This window comes from Aedes aegypti, chromosome 2 (assembly GCF_002204515.2).
Source record: "Aedes aegypti strain LVP_AGWG chromosome 2, AaegL5.0 Primary Assembly, whole genome shotgun sequence".
Lineage (NCBI taxonomy): Eukaryota > Metazoa > Arthropoda > Insecta > Diptera > Culicidae > Aedes > Aedes aegypti.
The window spans coordinates 416899342-416919235 of NC_035108.1; the positions used below are offsets into that span (position 1 = coordinate 416899342).

Below are 19894 nucleotides of genomic sequence, written 5' to 3' on the forward strand. Positions count from 1 at the left end.
GATGTTCTACAAAGTTTTCATATTTTCTATAATCTTCAATATTGTAGAACATTTTGTCGCGCTATCTTTTGAAATAAAAAAGTTTGAGAGCGAATTTCGAATGCAATGAAATTTGGCGCTTAGGACACTTTTGCGTATAACGCGCCTTGACCAGACAAACAAATGTTCAGAAGACACCAAAACCCTATCTCTTATATTTTTCAAGTTATTAATTTATTCCACTTAATTTCGTTCCGTGGACCATTGTGCGGTTTTGGACGAGATGAATGTAGTGCGGGCGATGATAATACTACAAGGTACCCGTCAATATGTGGAATGATACAAACAGAAGTGAAGGCAGCAAACCCATTTATTCCAGGATAATAAGCGCCGCCTGGAAGAGTTTGAGTGCGGAGAGATGGAGCAACAGTGTCATTCTCAAGAAACGCGTAAGTTGTACAACTCAATGCATCCCGCAAAGGTTTTGTGCTAGAACAACGATGAAGGTATCTTGACGGACGAACGTGAGATAAATGAAAGGTGGAAGCAGCACTACGATGAACACCTGAATAGCACAGAGGCGGAAGACCAAGGCAACAAGAGGAATGACTAAATCGGTGCGGCGGATGAGGGAGAAATGCCAAACAAGTCAAATTAATGATGCTATCGAACAGTTCAAGAGCAACAAAACAGCTGGGAAGGATGGTAGTGGAGCGGACCTCATTAAATTGGACCCGGACAAGTTGACTACTTGTCTGCGCACCGATTGATATCCAGGATCTGGGATACATAACAGCTACTGGAGAAGGAGGGAGTAATATACTCAATATGCAAAGAGGGTGTCAAGTTAGAATGTGAGAACTATCGAGCGATAATCATTCCTAACGCAGTCTATAAAGTGCTTTCCCAGATCATTTTCCATTGTCTATCGCCGCTAGTATATTTGTGCGAAGTTATCAAACCAGTTTTGTGGACGGGCGATCGACAACGGACCAAATCTTTATGTTACGGCAGATCCTTCAAAAGTGTCGCAAATATCGCACCACCTATTCATCGATTTGAAAGCGGCGTATGATACCATCGACCGCGAAGAGCAATGGGAAATTATGGACGAGAATGGTTTTCCCGGGAAACTGACTAGACTTATCAAGGCAACGATTGCATTATCGAACCCGTTTGAAACACGCAAAGGTATTCGACATGGTGATGGTCTTTCCTGCCTCCTTTTCAATATTTCGCTAGAAGGTGTTATGAAACGGGCGGGCTTCAACATGCGGGGCACGATCTTCGACAAATCCAGCCAGTTCATCTGTTTCGCTGACGAAGTATGTCCACGGAATGACGGGAGAACGTTCCAGATGGTTGTTGAGCAGTATACCAGGCTGAAACGTGAAGCGGGTTGGATTGAAGTTAAATACATCGAAGACGAAATATCTACTAGCTGGAGGAACCGAGCGCAATCGAGCTCGCATGGACAGACGCGTGATTATCGACGAAGTTCTTTCTTTGCCAATGTTCCCATTTCGCATTCGAATATCGTGTGGCAGGTACGACGATACTCTATGCCCAGGGAAGTCAAGGAAATTTCCTTTACAAAAAGATCCTGGACCGACCGGGAATTGAACCCAGACACCTTCAGCATGGCGTTGTTCTGTAGCCGCGGACTCTAACCACTTGGCTAAGGAAGGCACGGTGGACGAATTTGTCTACCTCGGATCATTGGCAACGTAGGATAACATAAGATAACTGAAGCAGAGAAATTCGAAGACGTATCACTACTAGGTGCACCATGTTCAAGACGCTTATGAAACCGGTGGTCCTCTATGGGCATGAGACGTGGAAAATGCTCGAAAAGGACCTGCAAGTGCTAGGAGTTTTTGAACGACGTATGGAGGATAGCAAAGGACCACGAGCTTGCTCAATGCTCAACTCTACGCTACGGTGAACGCAGTATCCAAAAAGTCGCCAAAGCTGGAAGGGTACGATGGGCGGGACACGTTGTGAGTATTGTGAGGTGAACAACAATCCCGCAAAAAAGGTGATAACCTCTCTTGGGAGCAGTTTCCTCGGATTCGAATTAAAACCTCTCGGCAGCAGTGTTCATAGTGCACAGCTTCAAAGCTAAAATTTATTGGAAAAATTACAGATAATCATAACACATAATACATTTAAAATAACTTACATTCTAGTTTTACTTCAAATTTCCCTGAGGAACAAACTCGCCACCCATTCTTACTCCATTTGAATTCACAACTAATTCACTTCAATACAATTTTATATATACGACAAGGTCAGTATTGCCAGTTTCACCAAAAATCCATCTCAACCAGCTCAAATTCAGCCGGTACAAAACGAAAAGAAGCTCAACGAGCTAGGTGATTTGGCCAAGTGGAGCAGAATCTTGGAATTATGGGACGATCGAGGAACTATAGGCAAGCAGCCATGGATCAAGTTTGTTGGCGAAACATTGAGGTGCAGGTCATGTCTTGAAGGACGTAGTGCCATCAAAAGTAAGTATCAATTAGTTATCCCAAACATTTGACGTCATGCACCCGTCGGCATCTCGATCCGAAAGCGCAAAGTTTGTCAATAACAAGAGTCTTTCTATAGATAATGAAAAATAAAAAAAAATGAATCCATGATAATAAAACTTTAAATTTATGATGAATTTTCAAAATATTTAGAAGTATGATATTTTACCTAAAAAAACAAAAAAATCACCGATTCCGCTGATGTTATTTATGAAGCAATTTATTTATAGAACAAAATATAAATTTCAATAGAAAACAGCTGCATTTATCATGGAGCAGATTTCAGTTTTTAATGGAGCTTTTTCATTTTTAAAGTCTCAAAAACCTTTTTCCCAGCATGGCGGTACTGAGGTACAGCTGATGGTGATTCGCGTGTTTTCTCGCCTGATGGGGGTGGGAAGCTGCTTTTGTTACTCATTCGTCAGGATTAAATTTAGCACTGCTCGTCGTCGGCCTTCGGTTGGTATTCATGGCAGTCAGTCAGGATCAGATTCAATGATGATGATGACCGGCACAGGAGAGCAGGGGCACACAGCAGTTCAGCTCGCACCGGAATATGGGAATCTGCAAATTAAATAAATCACAGATAGGCGAATGAATAGCTGGACGACCGTAGTTGATGCAGTGGTCGAAACATTTCTATTGGAATGAGGAACAGAGAGGATTTTAAAGTCAAAAAATTTAATTTCAGTCTGACGTGATGACAGTGGCAGTGGCCATAGAGTGGCCATAAAGTGGCGTTAATTTTAGTTGATGGAACTTGTTTGCAATATTTCATTGTGATCTATAAACAAACTAAGTGACCAATGAGCCAGAAATGGAGTAGTGGCCTGTCCATGTTTGCGGTTTACACAATCATTGTTTCGTTTTCTATGCATTTCATATAGATTTAAGCTTAACAGATGATTTGGGGAAGATTTTTTGATTAATTTTGCATTTGTGTCTATTGAAAACTTATACAACACAGCACGTAGTTACTGCTATTGCAACCTATATCTAAAATGTTTTCGAATATATAATTGTTGTTACCAATTTCATTGAGTGTATTATAAGCCAAACAATGTTTAGCAATTGGGGCCCAGGCAGTCGTTGTGACAGCTATTTAGCGAGACAAAACTGAGGATATTTTCTCGACTTCCCAGCGCATAAAGTGTCTTCGTACCTACCTCACGATATACTCATGTAAAAATGGTAAATCAGCAAAGAAAGCTCTCAGTTGATAATTGTGGAAGTGCTCACAAAAACGACTTTTGCTCTTTTGAACGACAAAAGTTTCGTTTGAAATGATTCGCATATAAAGTAGCGTTTCTGGAATTTGAAGCTTTCTGTAATATGAATCAAAACAATATGCACTTTTGAAATAGACGTGCAAGAGTACCGGTTTCTCATCTGTTACAGAGCAAAAGCAATCGTGCACGCTGCCAACCAACACTTAGCTGCTACAATTCTCTTTCATTTACTTAAACAAATCCATGGTTATTTGTGTATATATTCTTGCTGGTTTAACATTCTCCGATTTGTGATGTTTTCCTTCGAATGATCCTTTGTTTGAAATTAAGATTCCACTCCCACTTGATGCTAAAAACAGTCTCCTAACTGAACCAGTCAAGTGAAACTTATTACATACATACGTCTAATGATCTCACCTCGACTCAGTGCTCCCTATTTGTCTCAATCCTAATCGCAATCAACGGAACTATTTGCTCCGTCTCGCCACATAACGCAGATAAACCAAGACGACCGCAACCAGGGAGACACACTATTTCCATCCAGTCTCAGTTTAATCAATTTTATTACTTACGAATGGGCGATGAATAAGAAAAAAAAGTTCTCCCTGATTCACGTCAATGGACGAATCCATTTCAGAGTGGTGTAGCATAACGAGCAGTTTAGCATTTCGTCTCGGAATAGATATCTACCTAACAGTCAAACTAGCTAACCACGAGAACGATTACGCTGGAACTTCGACATCATCGGGGACGGTCCAAAGGACGATGGATGTCAAGCAACCAACGCTCCGAGTCCTCCTACCAGATTTGCACATTCTACGAGCTGGGACGGCAAGTCAGGGAAATAAACATCAAGTAAGGCGCATACGAAAGTAGACGACAGTTATCCTCTCTGCTCTAACCATGGGCGTAGCCAGGGGAAAGGGACCTACCCCTCTTGGCTATTTGCTATGAAGGTTTTTGTTTGAATATTCATAGATTGTTCAAAGTATTCATATAAGCATAAGCATTGATGACCGTACAATTCGTAGATGCTACTCCGTGATTGGTCGGAATAATCTAAATTGTACAGGGAACCAACAGATGTAGCTTGGGAGTAGCCCCAACCTCAATGTACAATTTCGAGAACTCATAACTGAGGAATATTAGAGTGACATCCATTGTTACTAGAGACCGAGATCATCTCTGCACCTCCATGGTTGTCATGGGAAGGAGTTTTATTAGTGGGGAGGGGTCATAGCTGCATTATCGGGATTCACCTTGGTAAGTGATGCGATACATGCAACCTTAGTTCAAAAAGTCACTTATCAGTACTTCAAAGACAACGTGAACATACGATAAGTCGCCACTTTTAGCGTCGAACCATTCAAAGTTTTTTTTTATAATGATAAAAATAGGATAAAAGAAAATGTATGGGGTTTCTACTATTATGCAAAACATGTACAAGAGTGTATGTCGACACTTATAGTGACGAACTATTCATATTTCGTGAATCAATTCTTATAAGCAACATTCCTACCGTGGATACAAGTAACTGACACTGAAGAAGACTGCAAGTGGTACCTAGTCGAAATACGCGTATCTGTCAAAGATAAGCAATTAGGGCGGAATTTCAAGGTATAGGGTAGATGTACCAATAGTGGAGGTACTAAGCACGATTGAACTTCATTTAAACGCCTAAATTCAAGATGCGCAATTAATGTACATGTTAATGTTGTAACGCGAAGTAAAGACCATTGGCTTAATGAGAAAAATGATTTTATCGCAGTAATCCACGGCATGTCAGTGAAAAATAATACCTCCACTATTGATACACTGTTCCTTTAGTTGAGGTAAATTTTTAATTTGTGTTCCTATAGTTGCGGTATCCGTTGTTTTCTTATGGAATCCTCCACTATAGGAACACTTTACCGCAACTATTGGTACAAGTGAGAAAAGTTTCAGAAGTTTTAGTGGTATTTCATCATTTTTCAAGCAATTTTAATGATGTTTTCAACTATTCCGTGTGTTAACAAGCCAATACGTCGATTGGCAGTGTTGGTTCTGTGGTTAGTGGAATAAAATTAGTGAAAACGGCACTACCGCAACTATAGGAACACCCACAACTAAGAGAACACTTACCCTAAGGTACTCCAATCTACTTTTGTTTGTTTCTCTTTTGTTACTCTATTCCAGTGGTCACCAAAGTGCGGCCCGCCGAAGCATTTTGTGCGGCCCGCGGACGATTTTGAGAATGTTGAAAAATGCGGCCCGCGGAAGATTTTGGAAACATTATAACACTCATAATGGAGAAAATAAATAACATAATTATCATATCTGTATATATTGAAGAACTGCGTTGATGGAATAATAAGCTAGTTATATATGTATGTAACGATTAACCTTCCGGTCGTAGCGCATTTGACCACCACTAGAAGCACCGCACTGATGCTGTGTACGAAGAGCGTATTTGCTTCACCCATGTTGTACAAAATACATCAGCACGACTTCTGAACTGTGGATCATTAACAGTTGTGATGTGTGTGATGAATGATTTGAAGTTGCGTTATTGTAGTAGTGAAGCAAGTGCATGATTGCTTCCACATTCTATCAACTTTCATCATACACACCAATATACTCAAGTATTCATTCTTGTCTCGCGTTATTCACAAGCCATCGTCATTTCATTCAACTTCGTTGTTTCGCTTGGACGCGTATTTTCTGTGTTCCGTAGACTCGTGACTCGATCGAAAAATGGCTGCTAGCAGTGCCAGTGGTACGAAAAGAAAAATTTCTGATGAAAAGCGAGTGTTCCAAGATAAGTGGACGGAAATGTATTTTTTTACTTTGGTGAAAGATAAACCGATTTGTTTAGTTTGCAATGAAAGCATAGCAGTGATCAAGGAATTTAATATAAAGCGGCATTTTGATACAAAGCATGCATCCAAGTTCGAAAATCTTTCGGGTAACCTGCGTGCCGATAAGTTGAGAGAGCTGCAGAGGCAAATGATTCATCAGCACAGTGTGTTTAAAAAGCAAAACTCTGAAAGTGAATCTTTGGTGAAGGCAAGCTACGTTATATCTGAAAAAATAGCGCGGTCATCGAAATCATTTATGGAAGGAGAATTTATAAAGGAGTGCTTGGTATCGGTGGCTGAGATATTGTGTCCTAACCAAAAGAAAGTGTTTGAAAAAATCAGCCTCTCCGCTCCAACCGTAACGAGGCGAATCGAAGAAATTGGCGAAGAATTTGAAAGCCGTTTGAAAGAAAAGGCTGGGCAATTCGTTTTCTACTCGGTAGCACTTGATGAGAGCACTGATATAAGTGACACTGCTCAGCTGGCAAAATTTGTCCGTGGAATCGACGAGAAATTCAACATTACTGAGGAGTTGGCGGCGCTTTTCCCTATGAAAGGCACCACGAAAGGAGTTGAAGTTTTAATGCTTTGGATTCAACTCTTGATAGGTATGGGTTGAAGCTGATTAATCTTGCAGGTAAATCTTATTTAAAAATAGTTTATTACAATAATCATTTGGGTCGTTCTTAAAAATGCAGGAGCTGTAACGGATGGCGCTCCAGCCATGATGGGAAAAAATGAAGGTGCGGTGGCTTATTTACGAAAAAAGTCCAAACTGGTAGGAAACGGGGATTTCCTCCAATATCATTGCATCATACATCAAGAAAACTTATGTGCTAAAAATATCAGCTTGAAAAATGTTATGAGTGATGTTGTGAAAAGCGTAAATTTCATTCGGGCTCATGGACTTAATCACCGTGAGTTTCAAGAGTTTTTGGATGAATTTGGTGCCGAGTATCGTGATGTGCCGTATTTCACAGAAGTTCGCTGGCTGAGTAGAGGTAAAGTGCTCAAACGGGTTTTCGACTTGAAAGATGAAATCAAACGTTTTATGGAGATGAAAGGAAAACAGGTTGAGTTCTTCGATAACACAATCTGGATGTCGGATTTCACGTTTTTGACAGACATATCGATACATTTGAACGAATTGAATGTTAAACTTCAGGGTAAACAAATTTTCGTCCATGAATTGTTGCAGCACGTGAGAGCTTTCGAAACAAAATTGCGTTTATGGGAGATTCAATTGGGAAAACGTGATTTTTCGCACTTCAACTGTATGTCCAACTGCTCAATTACAGATACCAAAAAATACGTTGATATGATAGTGACACTCAGAGAAGAGTTTAAAAATCGCTTCAATGATATCAAGGCAAATGAGATAAGTTTGAAAATCATGTCTATGCCATGGGGAGTTGACGTAGAAACGGTTCCAAGTAGTTTACAGCTCGAATTAATAGAACTTCAAACAAACACTATCCTGGAAGATGTTTTTAAGAAAACGAATTTGCTCGAGTTTTATTCGAAATACATTACCGTTGATGAGTTTCCTGAACTACGGAAACATGCGTTGAAAATGTTGTCCCTTTTTGCTACTACATATTGTTGCGAACAGCTGTTTTCAAACATGAAAAATGTTAAGTCAAAAGCAAGAAACCGTTTGACAGACTAACATTTTGAGAATTTGCTAAGAATATCTTCCTCGAATCTAACTATTGACATTGACAAGCTTGCTAAGGAAAAACATGTACAAGAAAAGTAATGATACAAATGCAAAAAATGTGTAGTTACCTTTGTATATATAATTGTAACGAATCAAAGTGGACAATTTTGTAGCATTGAAAACTGTATGATAAAAACCTGTAATAAAATAATGAAATCTAAAAAAACTGTATTTATTCCAAATCTCCAAAAATGTGTTTGAAAAAAATGAACGTCTCGAAAAAATATTATGCGGCCCGCAAAGTCATTCTGAAAATATACTTTGGCCCCCAGGGGTCAAAGTGCTGAGGACCACTGCTCTATTCCAACCGTTGCACAGTGCGTTGAATGTATGGAGATGCGGGACAAAAATCAAAACTGGAAGATCAAACCATTTGAGCATTTTGGTAGGGAAGGGAAAGTTGTTTCTGGTCAAAAGAGCTACAATTTGCATAGATGACATTTAATATATGCATAATCACAAAACTGTCCCAAGCGCCAATTTAATGATTTTCCAAGAAAAACCTTGCAATTTGTACTTTGATTGCTTATTATTATGTAAGAAGTTATTTGCAAATATGTCTTTTCTCACTCGTAGCTGCAAAATTGATTTATACGCCTTTATGCAAAAAAAAAAAATCATTTGTTTTTCATTTTTTCGGTTTTTATATAAAATTTGAATACAATCTTGGAAACCACATTTAAAATATATTTTTATCACAAACAACACATTTGCATACTTGTGCTGGTCAAGGAGTATACCTAAAAATGGTAAAAAATCTCGAAGAGTTGCAGAGAGTTGCAGCTGTATCTTTCAGACCTCTTAGAGGACACTCTAAGAAACATGTCTGTGCGTCATTCAGGGTGGAACTCGGTGGAACTTTTTTTGAATCGATAATCAAAGTGACATGTTAGTATTTCATAAGTTTGATATCATAGCCAAATCAACGTGCCGATTTATCATATTCAAAGTAAAAATAGGTGTTCTTATCACACCAAATATACTTTACCAACCTTCAGTGATGTTCTCTTTTAGATTTTGATTGAATAAATTGGTTTCAACACTCTCCGTGCTAGTTGAAAGGACTGCTAAAAACATGCGACAAAATTTTATTTTTTTATTTTTTTGCTACTCCGACAATTGTCACTTTTGACGCTTGTTGTAGTAGTTTTAGTGCTTTGTATAGCTTATAAATATTTGTTTCAAACGGATGATATGTATAAACACTTGTGGATAGTTTGTCTCCAATTTTACTTGTGTTGTTGAAAACTATGAAAAACGGCCAACCATACCGAACCAAGAACCATATTTTTTCAATGTTTGTTCAGCCAGAGTGAACTGAGTGCTTCATATTTTTTAATAAAAACCAATTACATCGTTAATTTATGATGATTTACCAGTATATTTAATCTCGGTTTACTTATTGTTAATCGCATGTGAGCGACAAAAAATTAAAATTAGTCATCCGCTATAAACTACAGTGATACCTCCATGAGTCGATGTTACATGACTCGATATCGACTCATGGAACCATACTAAAAACAAAATTTCATGGTTACTATGATGGTCCCTAGAAGCAGCTTTCCAAAGGATTGCTGTTCCATTGCTCGATATTTCCATGAGTCGATGGTGCCTTCAATATCGACTCATGGAGGTTCCACTGTAGTACAGAAAAAGACTTTAAAGTAAAATATCTCGGAAAAAGATTTAGGCACTTGGTGCGGTTTAGCAGAACCCCGACCATTTGGAGTTCACCAAATAATTAGGCTTGTAAGTGAATGAATACCAAATTAAGTAGTGCACCATTTAATTCCACTAGAATTCGAGCATGGTGTGGAGCTTCTTGGGCTGATTGATCACTTTGACATGGGAGGGTTTGTCTCGGCCGAATTGTCTAAAAATCTGAAATACAAACCATTTCAATACGAAGCACATTGTGGCCAAACATGAACTCAGTAGCTTTAAAAAGCCTCACTGTCGGAGTGAATCAAAAGTGCTAATAATAGGATCCATATCCCTATGTATTCGAGCCTAATACACGACACTGAGGACCACCTAACAGTTGAGATCAAAATACGCGTACTGTCAAAAGATATGAACTCTAGGTGAATCAAATAGTATAGTACCAAGTTCGGCTTTCCTTTTCTTACACACCGTAATAAAAATTACATTTTTATGTGTTTTATGTGTTATAAAATTGTACAAAATACGTCGGCATATGGCTCGGACGGAGCCGAGAAATAATCCAAAACCAAATTCCAATATATGTTCAATAATTAGTTTAATAAATGTAGTGTCATCAATAAATGTAGTGTTAATGTGAAATAATGTGTGATGGACTTAATAAATTGTGAAGGTGTTAATTTGATGTGTTGAGTAGATAAAACCCCGAGAAACCCCATCAGGAATCGGTCAGCTGGCCGCCCAATAATCGCTGGACGTCCACTTCAGCCACCCAAGGAATTGCTTATTGTAGCCACCAAAAATACAGTCCACTAGGAAGGAAGGTAAGGACCAGCTCCCAAACATTGGTCCTTCGAGCCGGATTATCGGGAGGATCGCGTGAAGTCCAAACGCCATTACACATCACCCGAGGAAGGATAGTTGGCGCTACTAATTGCCCCAACAAGCCAACAAATCGCCATCGCTAAACTAAAACCCAAGTGCACTCACCGTTTGAAGATTCGGATCCATCGAGAAATCATTCGAAGTAGGATTCAAAATCCAATTGGAAACTGCTATCATCCAACAGCAGCACAACCAACATCACTCTGTGTGATATCACCACTCGCGAAACATCCAATTAGGCTAATTGCTTTGGCTCGTACAGGTACATAAATAAAGCAGTATATGTCCTGCCGTGGCTGGACCACTTTCGGTTACTACACCTCTCATCCACCTTCTCATCCACAATAAATCAAAAACACTACCGAACTACGAGTGATGATCAACTAAAATAAGCCATTTTATGTGACGTTTCGAATCATATGTTTTTTGTTTGTTTACCAGCTTTGAAACTTGCTGGCGGGCCCATTTATTTACGTTTCTTCTAGTGCCATATTTGGGAGGAGCTCATTCATTAATGGCGTGCAACGAGATTTTCAATCTTCCCCAGTAAAATTAAAATTAGCAGGCAGGGAAGAATTTATTTTATTTACTGGTAACATCAGACATGTAACCGCGTAGAAAAATAGCCAGAATGAGGCGAAAATGTCATCACCAACAAAAACGTTACCAGCGCCATTCACATATCACGCTAGTTTTTAAAACAATAACAATGAGCGGCCCGCCAGAAAACGTCAACCGACTGTCTCGTAAAATGGCTTATAGAAACCGAGGAATCAAAACAAACGAGACATTACTACAACTCATACCGAAACCGTGAACACACTGACCGACGAAAATCCACCAACACCACGAAGAGGATCGTATCACCACCAAGACACTACGCTAGTAATCAGGGCAAGCGTGATCCAAAAAACTAAAACACGAACGCGACTGAATACAATTTCATTTACTTGAATCTTGATACGATTCACCATAACATTGCAATGAAGTTTCATATTTTTACTGAGATTTGCACACGACTAATCGTAACCATTTGATGACCGATCGAGCAAGGAACGAATTTTATTGTTTGGAAGGCAACAACATAACACTTATCCGATATCGACGGCATTTACTTGCGTTATCAAACCGATACGCCACAATCAGCTAGAGAAACATTGCGGACCCTGAACCGACGGCAACCAAAACGAAACTACACTACTGAAATCAGTTGTTGGCTTCAATGAACTAGGAGTACTAGGACGTATCTTTTAACACGACGACCGACAGCAACTAGGGTACCGGTGCCATTAGTGGGCTACCTAAGCTTTAAAAAATCATAACAAAATTACGAAAAGCCTTAATAGAGATCTTTTGGCGTCAACAGAAAGATTTCAACCTCTACTATATGGGAAAAATATAAAAAGAGTGATAAAACTAGTTTTTTAACATAAAATCGCTTGAGCCACTATTGGTACACGTGTTCCAGTAGTTGCGCTAGTGCTCCAGTAGTAGACGTTCGGGAATGATACAAGGAATTTTAAACAAAATGGTAAATTTTTGCATAGGTTTAACATTTTTCCCTCGAAACAGCAACTTATATCTTTCGAATGAAGCATAAAGATCATCTCTGGGACTTTTCTTCATTTTTATATATCCATTTGAAAAACTGCTTCCATCCGTTGATCCACTACTGGAACAAGACGGCGACTATTGGTGCAAGGGAGCCATTTTTTTGCGTAAATTTAATTATTTATATGACTTTTTGATAGAATAAAAAGCTGGAATTTGGCAAATCAACTAAACTAGAGGCGATCTATCCACCAAAAAATAACACATGTCATTTTTATCGAAAAATGTACGTTTTATTCCATAGTCCAATCTACTGGTACATTACAACCATTGGTACCGGCACCCTACGAGGTCGATTGACAGAAATTAAATCTCGCGTAACTTTTCAAAACGGCCTATCTAACAATTCACACATTTCGAGTAAATCGAGCTTGAAGGTTGTGAAAATATATTTTGAGTTCTGTTTGATCTTTCGACCTTGACACTTGCTTTTGCCGGGGCGAGCGGCGAGGGCAGGATCAAACATGTCGCGCGTCGGTCTCGTAAGTGAAAAAGTGGCGTGATCGGTGAGTTCGGTTGAAGAAAGTGAAAAAGTGCCGCGATCGGTTAGTTCTGTTTGATACTTCGACCTTGACACTTGCTTTTCCCGGGGCGAGCGACGAGGGCGGGATCAAACATGTCGCGCGTCGGTCTCGTAAGTGAAAAAGTGGCGTGATCGGTGAGTTCGGTTGAAGAAAGTGAAAAAGTGCCGCGATCGGTTAGTTCTGTTTGATCTTTCGACCTTGACACTTGCTTTTGCCGGGGCGAGCGACGAGGGCAGGATCAAACATGTCGCGCGTTGGTCTAGTAAGTGAAAAAGTGGCGTGATCGGTGAGTTCGGTTGGAGTAACTGAAAAAGTGCCGCGATCGGTTAGTTCTGTTTGATCCTTCGACCTTGACGCTTGCTCCTGGGCAGTGCGTCAAGAAAGCCCGAACGGTTTTTTTTTTTTTTTATTCTTTTTGGGTCGCGCGCTTATTTTTTTTTCCTGAGTGCTTTTTTATAGCCGAGCAAACGAGTGAAGCCGAAAGTGGATTGTGGCTGCTCAGTCAAGGATAACGGATCAATTGGTGAGCTCGTTTCATGCTACTATTTCTAATCTATAAAATATGTATGACTGCACATTCAATCGTTACAAAAGTGGGATGTAAATATGATTTTTCAACAAACTATGGATGGTTCGTCACTGTAAGTGTCGACACAAACTCTGATTCATGATTTATTTATGTTTAACATTTTTTTTTTTTCAGAACACCTCTTATATACCTTTAATTTTGTAATTAAAAAAAACTTTGAATGGTTCGACACTACAAGTGTAGACTTGCGAAAGGTTCACTTTATTCAACAAACTTTGGATGGTTCGCCACTGTAAGTGTCGGCATAAGAATAAGAGTGTTCTATGATGTCCCAACCAATCGAGTTTTTTGTTTCTTTTCAAATGAGTAAAATATAATAACACATGCTTTCGTCCTGACAGCTGTAGGAATGTTACATTTAGGTATTTGTTCAACAAACTTTGAATGGTTCGTCACCTCAAGTGTCGGCATAATTTTCCTCTACATAGAAATTGTTCATATCAAATGAAAATATTATATTTACGTATAAGCATGTATATATCTCACAAATCATTGTTTATCATGGTCTAATCGCTTATCAAAGTGAATCCTATGACCCAACGATCCTCCCCATTAACAAACATCCCTCCCAGTAACCTTTGTGGAGATGCAGAGGCAAACACGGTCTCCAAAAAGCAAAGGTTACACTCTAACATTCCTTCCCCCAATCCCACCTGACTGCAAGGACGTGGCCGGCGCCGTTATTGACCCTGTATAAATAGAGGCACTGAATTATGCACACTGAAGAAGATTATGGCCAATCCCAGCCGAACTTCTAGTTGATTCTTTGTGCATTTTCACTGACTTCGGTCAATCACGGAATAGCAACCATTGATATGTGTAGTCAGTCTAAGCTAAGCTAAGCTAAGCTAAGCTTGAAGGTTGTGAAAATATATTTTGAAACTGTATCAAAATGAAACAATTTTTCCCCACTGTGTTGCTTGTAGAGGGAAGCAGTGTAATAGAGTTCAACGTATTAAATGAAATTTTGTCAATTTATTTGGAAATTACACTGAAATCTATAAAAACATCAGATAGGACGTTTTGACCAAAAATATTTACATAGGATAAATCACATAGGAAGTTCTGTTTCAACAATTGTTACATTGGACATTCATTTCTGTCATTTTTTTTTCAGTTATAGTAACATCGGATATTTTGATTTGAGCACACAATCATGTTTTATTTCATTTTGTATCCACGTGCGTTGAACTGCTTCAACATTCAAGTTGAACTGCTCATTTTGTTGCGGTGTGATAATCGCAGGCACCAGCTGTGCTTTGTTTTTATTCATTTGAAGAAGAGACGAATGACCTTCGGGTTAAAGTCTCTCACGAACAACAACAATTTGATTCATTCAATGCCACGCCATCACTTTTTCCTCCCGTCTGTGTCCTATGTAACAACAGAAGGAGGGGAAACGTTGAGCTGTATTTGGGACTTTTTGCTTTCTCACTGTTTCTCTCTCAATATTCCCCCCGTTTCAATGCTGGTTTCGCCCACACTTGATCGTGTGTGAGTTACCCACTGCACGACGGGTGGTGACGACTGCACGGAGAACTTTGAAAATACTATTTAGGGTGTTAATTATTGTAATGATTGAATTTTTTAATTTTATGCATTGTCCAGCATAGGAAAAATGCACCCTCACCATATGTTTTATACTTCGCAATGCATTTTTGAAAATTATTATTCGCTATGCTTTTTGACTATTATGAGCAACACCTGGGACTTGGCCATTTTTCTTTCACAGTTTCAGTTCTTGCCTCTCGCGTGGAAAACAAAATGGGGCTAGTAATTCGCGTTTTTTTGTTCAAATAATCGTTGGTGAGGATATATATAGATGATTCTACAGACACCAGGGTCTCACAAGTGAGTAAGAAAAACCGCAGCAAACTATAAGACTATGTAGGAAGAATTGAATTCATTTCAGCCACGCGGATGTGAGCCCCAAGTTGGAAAAAGCAGACGCTCCCGAGAATGCTAGTGGATCTCACCTTCTTCCTGAAAATTACCTCTGACTGGCAAAATTAACCAATTGGCGATTCCAGAGGACGGTTTACCAACGCTTTTTCAAACCGGGAAGTGATCCGGAAACTATTTAAGAGCCACCGGAATGTTGATTCTGACGAGGGTTCCGTTTCGATTACATAGGATACACTCATGCAGCTGCGGGTTCAATACATAGTGTCGAAGCAATGTATTGTCTTAATACCCGAAAAGCTGTAGTGTAGTATGTGATTAAACGAAATAAATGTTTTTATCAAATTGTTTGAATTACTTGATTTGAAATGTATATCCCTTCTTTAGTTTTGAATGTAAACAAAAATATCAGCAGCTAAATAATCTTGCCCCATTATGCATTATCATTCTTAAATATCGTTTATACTTTGAAGGAATAAAAGAAAGATATGCATCTCATGGGGTGAATGAACTGAATATGATTTTAGTATAAGTTTTAAGCATTTTAGTATTTAATTATTTCAGCGTGTGTGTTGCATTCGGCACCAGCCGTCGGCGCAAACAAGAAATAGCGGTGGGAAATGATGACGATGACGGCGCCGTCGATTGTGTTGCAGGAAACCAATGCCAAACAAATACATACAGCTTCTCCGCTCTTCGGTGAATGATTGCTCTGCAAATATATGTGCGCAAGTCGCGCATGCACGTAGCTCGTGTTGCTGCCGTGAAGCATATGTATATGCTTCATCGACCATGGGTCTGAATCGGATTGATACAATAAGATCATGATGCTGAATATCATTTCCCTACATGCACTCAATACGCTGATAATCGACATTTTGTTGTGGAGTGCTAATCGGAGACACCAGCTGTGCTTTGTTTTGATTCATTCAATCCCATGACTTCCCATCCGTCTATGTGTCCTATGTAACAACAGAAGGAGGGGAAACGTTGAGCTGTATGTAGGACATTTTGCTCTCTCACTGATTCTCCCTTATTTTTCCCCCCGTTTTTATGACGGTTTCGCCCACATGATCATGTGAGAGTTTCCCACTGCATGACGTGGTGGTGGTGATGGCTGTGTTGCAATCAGCACCAGCCGTCGGTTGAAACAAGAAATTGCGGTGGGGAATGATGACGATGACGACGCCGTCCATCTTGTTGTAGGAATTCGAGAAAGGAGCCCACGTCTAACAAATACATACAGCTTCTCCTCTCTTCGGTGATTGATCGCTCTGCAAATATGTGTGAGCAAGTCGCTCGTGTTGCTGCCGGTAAGCATATTTATATGCTTGATCGACCATGCATCTGAATCAGATTGATACAATGACACATGATGCTCAATCTTGTGCTCAATATCATTCCCCTATATGCACGCAATAATATGAAAAGAGATGTTGCAGCTGATCCAATCCAGCGAAACGGTAAAACATGGTTTGGCAAAAAGACCAAAATACAGTTTTGTGTAACTCATTCTCTTTTTATCACTTGAGCGTTTTCAACTTTGCGAGGCAGTGCGACTCTGAAAATATCGACTGAAATGATTGAGAAGCAGTTATTATGGCATTCTATGCATCTAAGTAGTGTCTCAGACACGCTTCTACAAATCATTCTACCTTTTAAACTCCATTCCAAAGCTTTATTCAGGAATGTCCAATGTAACATTAGAATCGTGTTTATTCATAAATGTTACATAGGACATGTGGTTGGTTCTCTGATCAAAGGTCCAATGTAACAATTGATTAAAAGCGATGCAGTTTTGAACATTGGTCATTTTGTTAAGCTTTGAATAGATTAATTTGTTGTTAATATATCAGAACGAGTGTTCTTGTATGCTGCTTAGTGGTGCAACGCAAATGATTTGCAATGATAATCTCGATTTGTTTACATTTGTTACTTAGGACGTTTTGAAAAGTTACGCGAGAAATAACTCGAAACGGCACATTATACCACGCGACGAACGATCGACCGGAGAGAACCATCAAAACAACACCGTTGGAGGAGACAAAATCGCACACTGTGTGCGATTGGGATTGATTGGGACGATTGGTGTCGGCGGGCTACTTGTTTTTACAGGTTAGTGCTTTATTATTACACCAATTGTATATGTCAAGCGTGTGCTAGAATAAGGGCGTAAGTCGCATGGTCGATTTCTCTTCATCGATCCTCTCTTCTACGAATAAAGGTGACAAGGTGCAAACTTTTAAGCAGTTTTTCATATCAGGATGCTAGACGGTGATACATTCTTGCATCGGGGGAAGAAAAATTGGCAATGAAGTTGCGTCTTGTCACCTTTATTCACAGAAGAGAGGATCGATGAAGAGAAATCGATCATGCGACTTACGCCCTTATTCTAGCACACGCTTGATGTCTGGCCGAAGCGGGTGAAATAGATAACTACATGCATGTGTATTTTTCGTCACTGTGGATGTGGTTGTACCAACATACTTTTCGTGGAGCATAATTGAGGGGCCAACAAATGCGATTATTCGATTATTGTGTCCACTATTGCGGAAATACAGTTTGTGAACCGCGATATACCGGCACACTGTTTCTTGGATAATTCGAGGCACAACGCCTGCCTTTCCAGGTTAGTTAGAACGGTATATGCCACAGAAACTACATAAATATTTTTCCTTTTCCGTGGTACTTTGGGGAATTTATCGACACTGCTTTGCAAAATAATTTGAACCGTTTTGGATCTGCTGGAAGGCATACCTGTAGAGAGGGTGGAATTTCCTGTTTTCTTCTCAGGTAAATATAAGAAATGCTCTGCAGTGTATGTCTAGTCGAGGCTCAGAATCAACGGAATACTATATCCAAATTATTTTACGTTTGATATACTCTGTGCAAGTACCGTTACAAAGATGCCATCGATGACGTCCACCGCCAAGAAACCTCCAACACGAAGGATCCTGAAGACAACACTACGGTCGCTCCTCAACATGTTCCAGGACATTTATGGATTTGTGGACAGGTTAAGTGAGGTGACTAGTGCCAGTCAGCTGACAGTTCGGCTGGAGAAGCTGAATGAACGGTGGGAAAGGGATGTGATCATGGACATCGAGACCCATGAAGAGTTCACCGAGGAGGATGAAATTTATTCGGAAACGCGATCGGAATTCAGTAGCAAGTACTTCGACATCAAGTCATTGTTGTTGGACAAGGTGCAGGAATTAGAGGAGCCATTTGGGATGAATCGAGCCGTTCGAAACTTGGATACAACGCAACAACCAACCAACGAGCACGTACGCCTACCGCAGATTAAGTTACAGACCTTCGACGGCAATATCGATGAGTGGCTGAGCTTCCGCGACCTATACACATCGCTCATTCATCTAAAGGCAGACTTGCCGGATGTGGAAAAATTCCATAGTCTAAAAGGATGTTTGTCAGGTGAGGAAAAGACACTGGTGGACCCGTTGGCAATTACGAAGGTCAACTACCAAATAGCTTGGGACATCCTAACGAAGCGATATAATGACAGCAAGCAGTTGAAGCGGCGGCAGGTCCAAGCGTTGTTTAGCCTTCCGAAGCTGGCTAAGGAGTCGGCTACCGATTTGCGATCCCTGTTGGAGGGATTTCAACGAACTGTGCAAACTTTGGATCAGCTAGTCCAACCCGGTGATTTCAAGGATCTGCTATTGTTGGATATCATTTGCTATCGTATGGATCCAAAAACAAGGAGGAGTTGGGAAGAATTCTCATCGATTCAAGAACAGGATTCGATTAAGGATCTTGTCGAATTTCTGCAGAGAAATGTCAGAGTTCTGGAGTCCCTTCACGTGAAATCATCCGATACCAAGTCAGAATCCCCTCAACCGGAAATAAGGCAGTCTATCATCCGATCGAGCTACAGTCCTATTCAGTCAACAAGCAGATGCTGTGTAGCGTGCTTCAAAGACCATCTTCTTCATCAGTGTCCAGTCTTCCAACGGATGTCCACGGCCGATCGTGACAAGGTAGTGCGAAATCATGGTCTCTGTCGAAACTGCTTTAATCGTGGGCATCGAGCGATTGAATGTCCGATACGTGTGTCGGAATTGCAAGGGAAAGCACCACACTTTGCTTTGCTTCCGACGATCCTTCACTAATGGTAATAACGATTCACCAACGTTAAGGACTCCTGCAGTGGTCAGTAGTATCCAATCGCCAGGGAGGCCGGAGATTCCCCATGGAACGCCTACCCTGGTATCATCCAACGTATCCGGTGGCAGAACATCGTCAGTGCTTCTTGCGACAGCCGTCGTAATGGTAGAAGGGGATAATGGAGTAAGGGTCCGGGCCAGAGCACTTCTAGATTCCGGATCAGAGTGTAACTTTATGGCTGATCGGCTGGCTCAACTGCTGAAACTTAAAAGACAACAATCAGATGTTTCAGTTAGC

General features: G+C 40.1%; 1 protein-coding gene across 5 annotated transcripts in view; it reads right to left on the bottom strand.

Annotated features, from left to right (window-relative positions):
* LOC5572773 (tensin-3) overlaps positions 1–19894 on the bottom strand; it is a 170235-nt gene that overhangs the window by 22039 nt on the left and 128302 nt on the right. For 2 of the 5 annotated variants that reach the window (XM_021847406.1, XM_021847404.1), the window contains one exon: positions 2836–3074. In XM_021847406.1, coding sequence (XP_021703098.1) covers positions 2836–2928 — 93 coding nt within the window. In that variant the 5' untranslated portion in view covers positions 2929–3074. Of the gene's footprint in view, positions 1–2835; positions 3075–10948; positions 11215–19894 lie in introns of those variants that run through there. The other 3 variants (XM_021847405.1, XM_001660540.2, XM_021847403.1) reach the window with 3 other exon arrangements.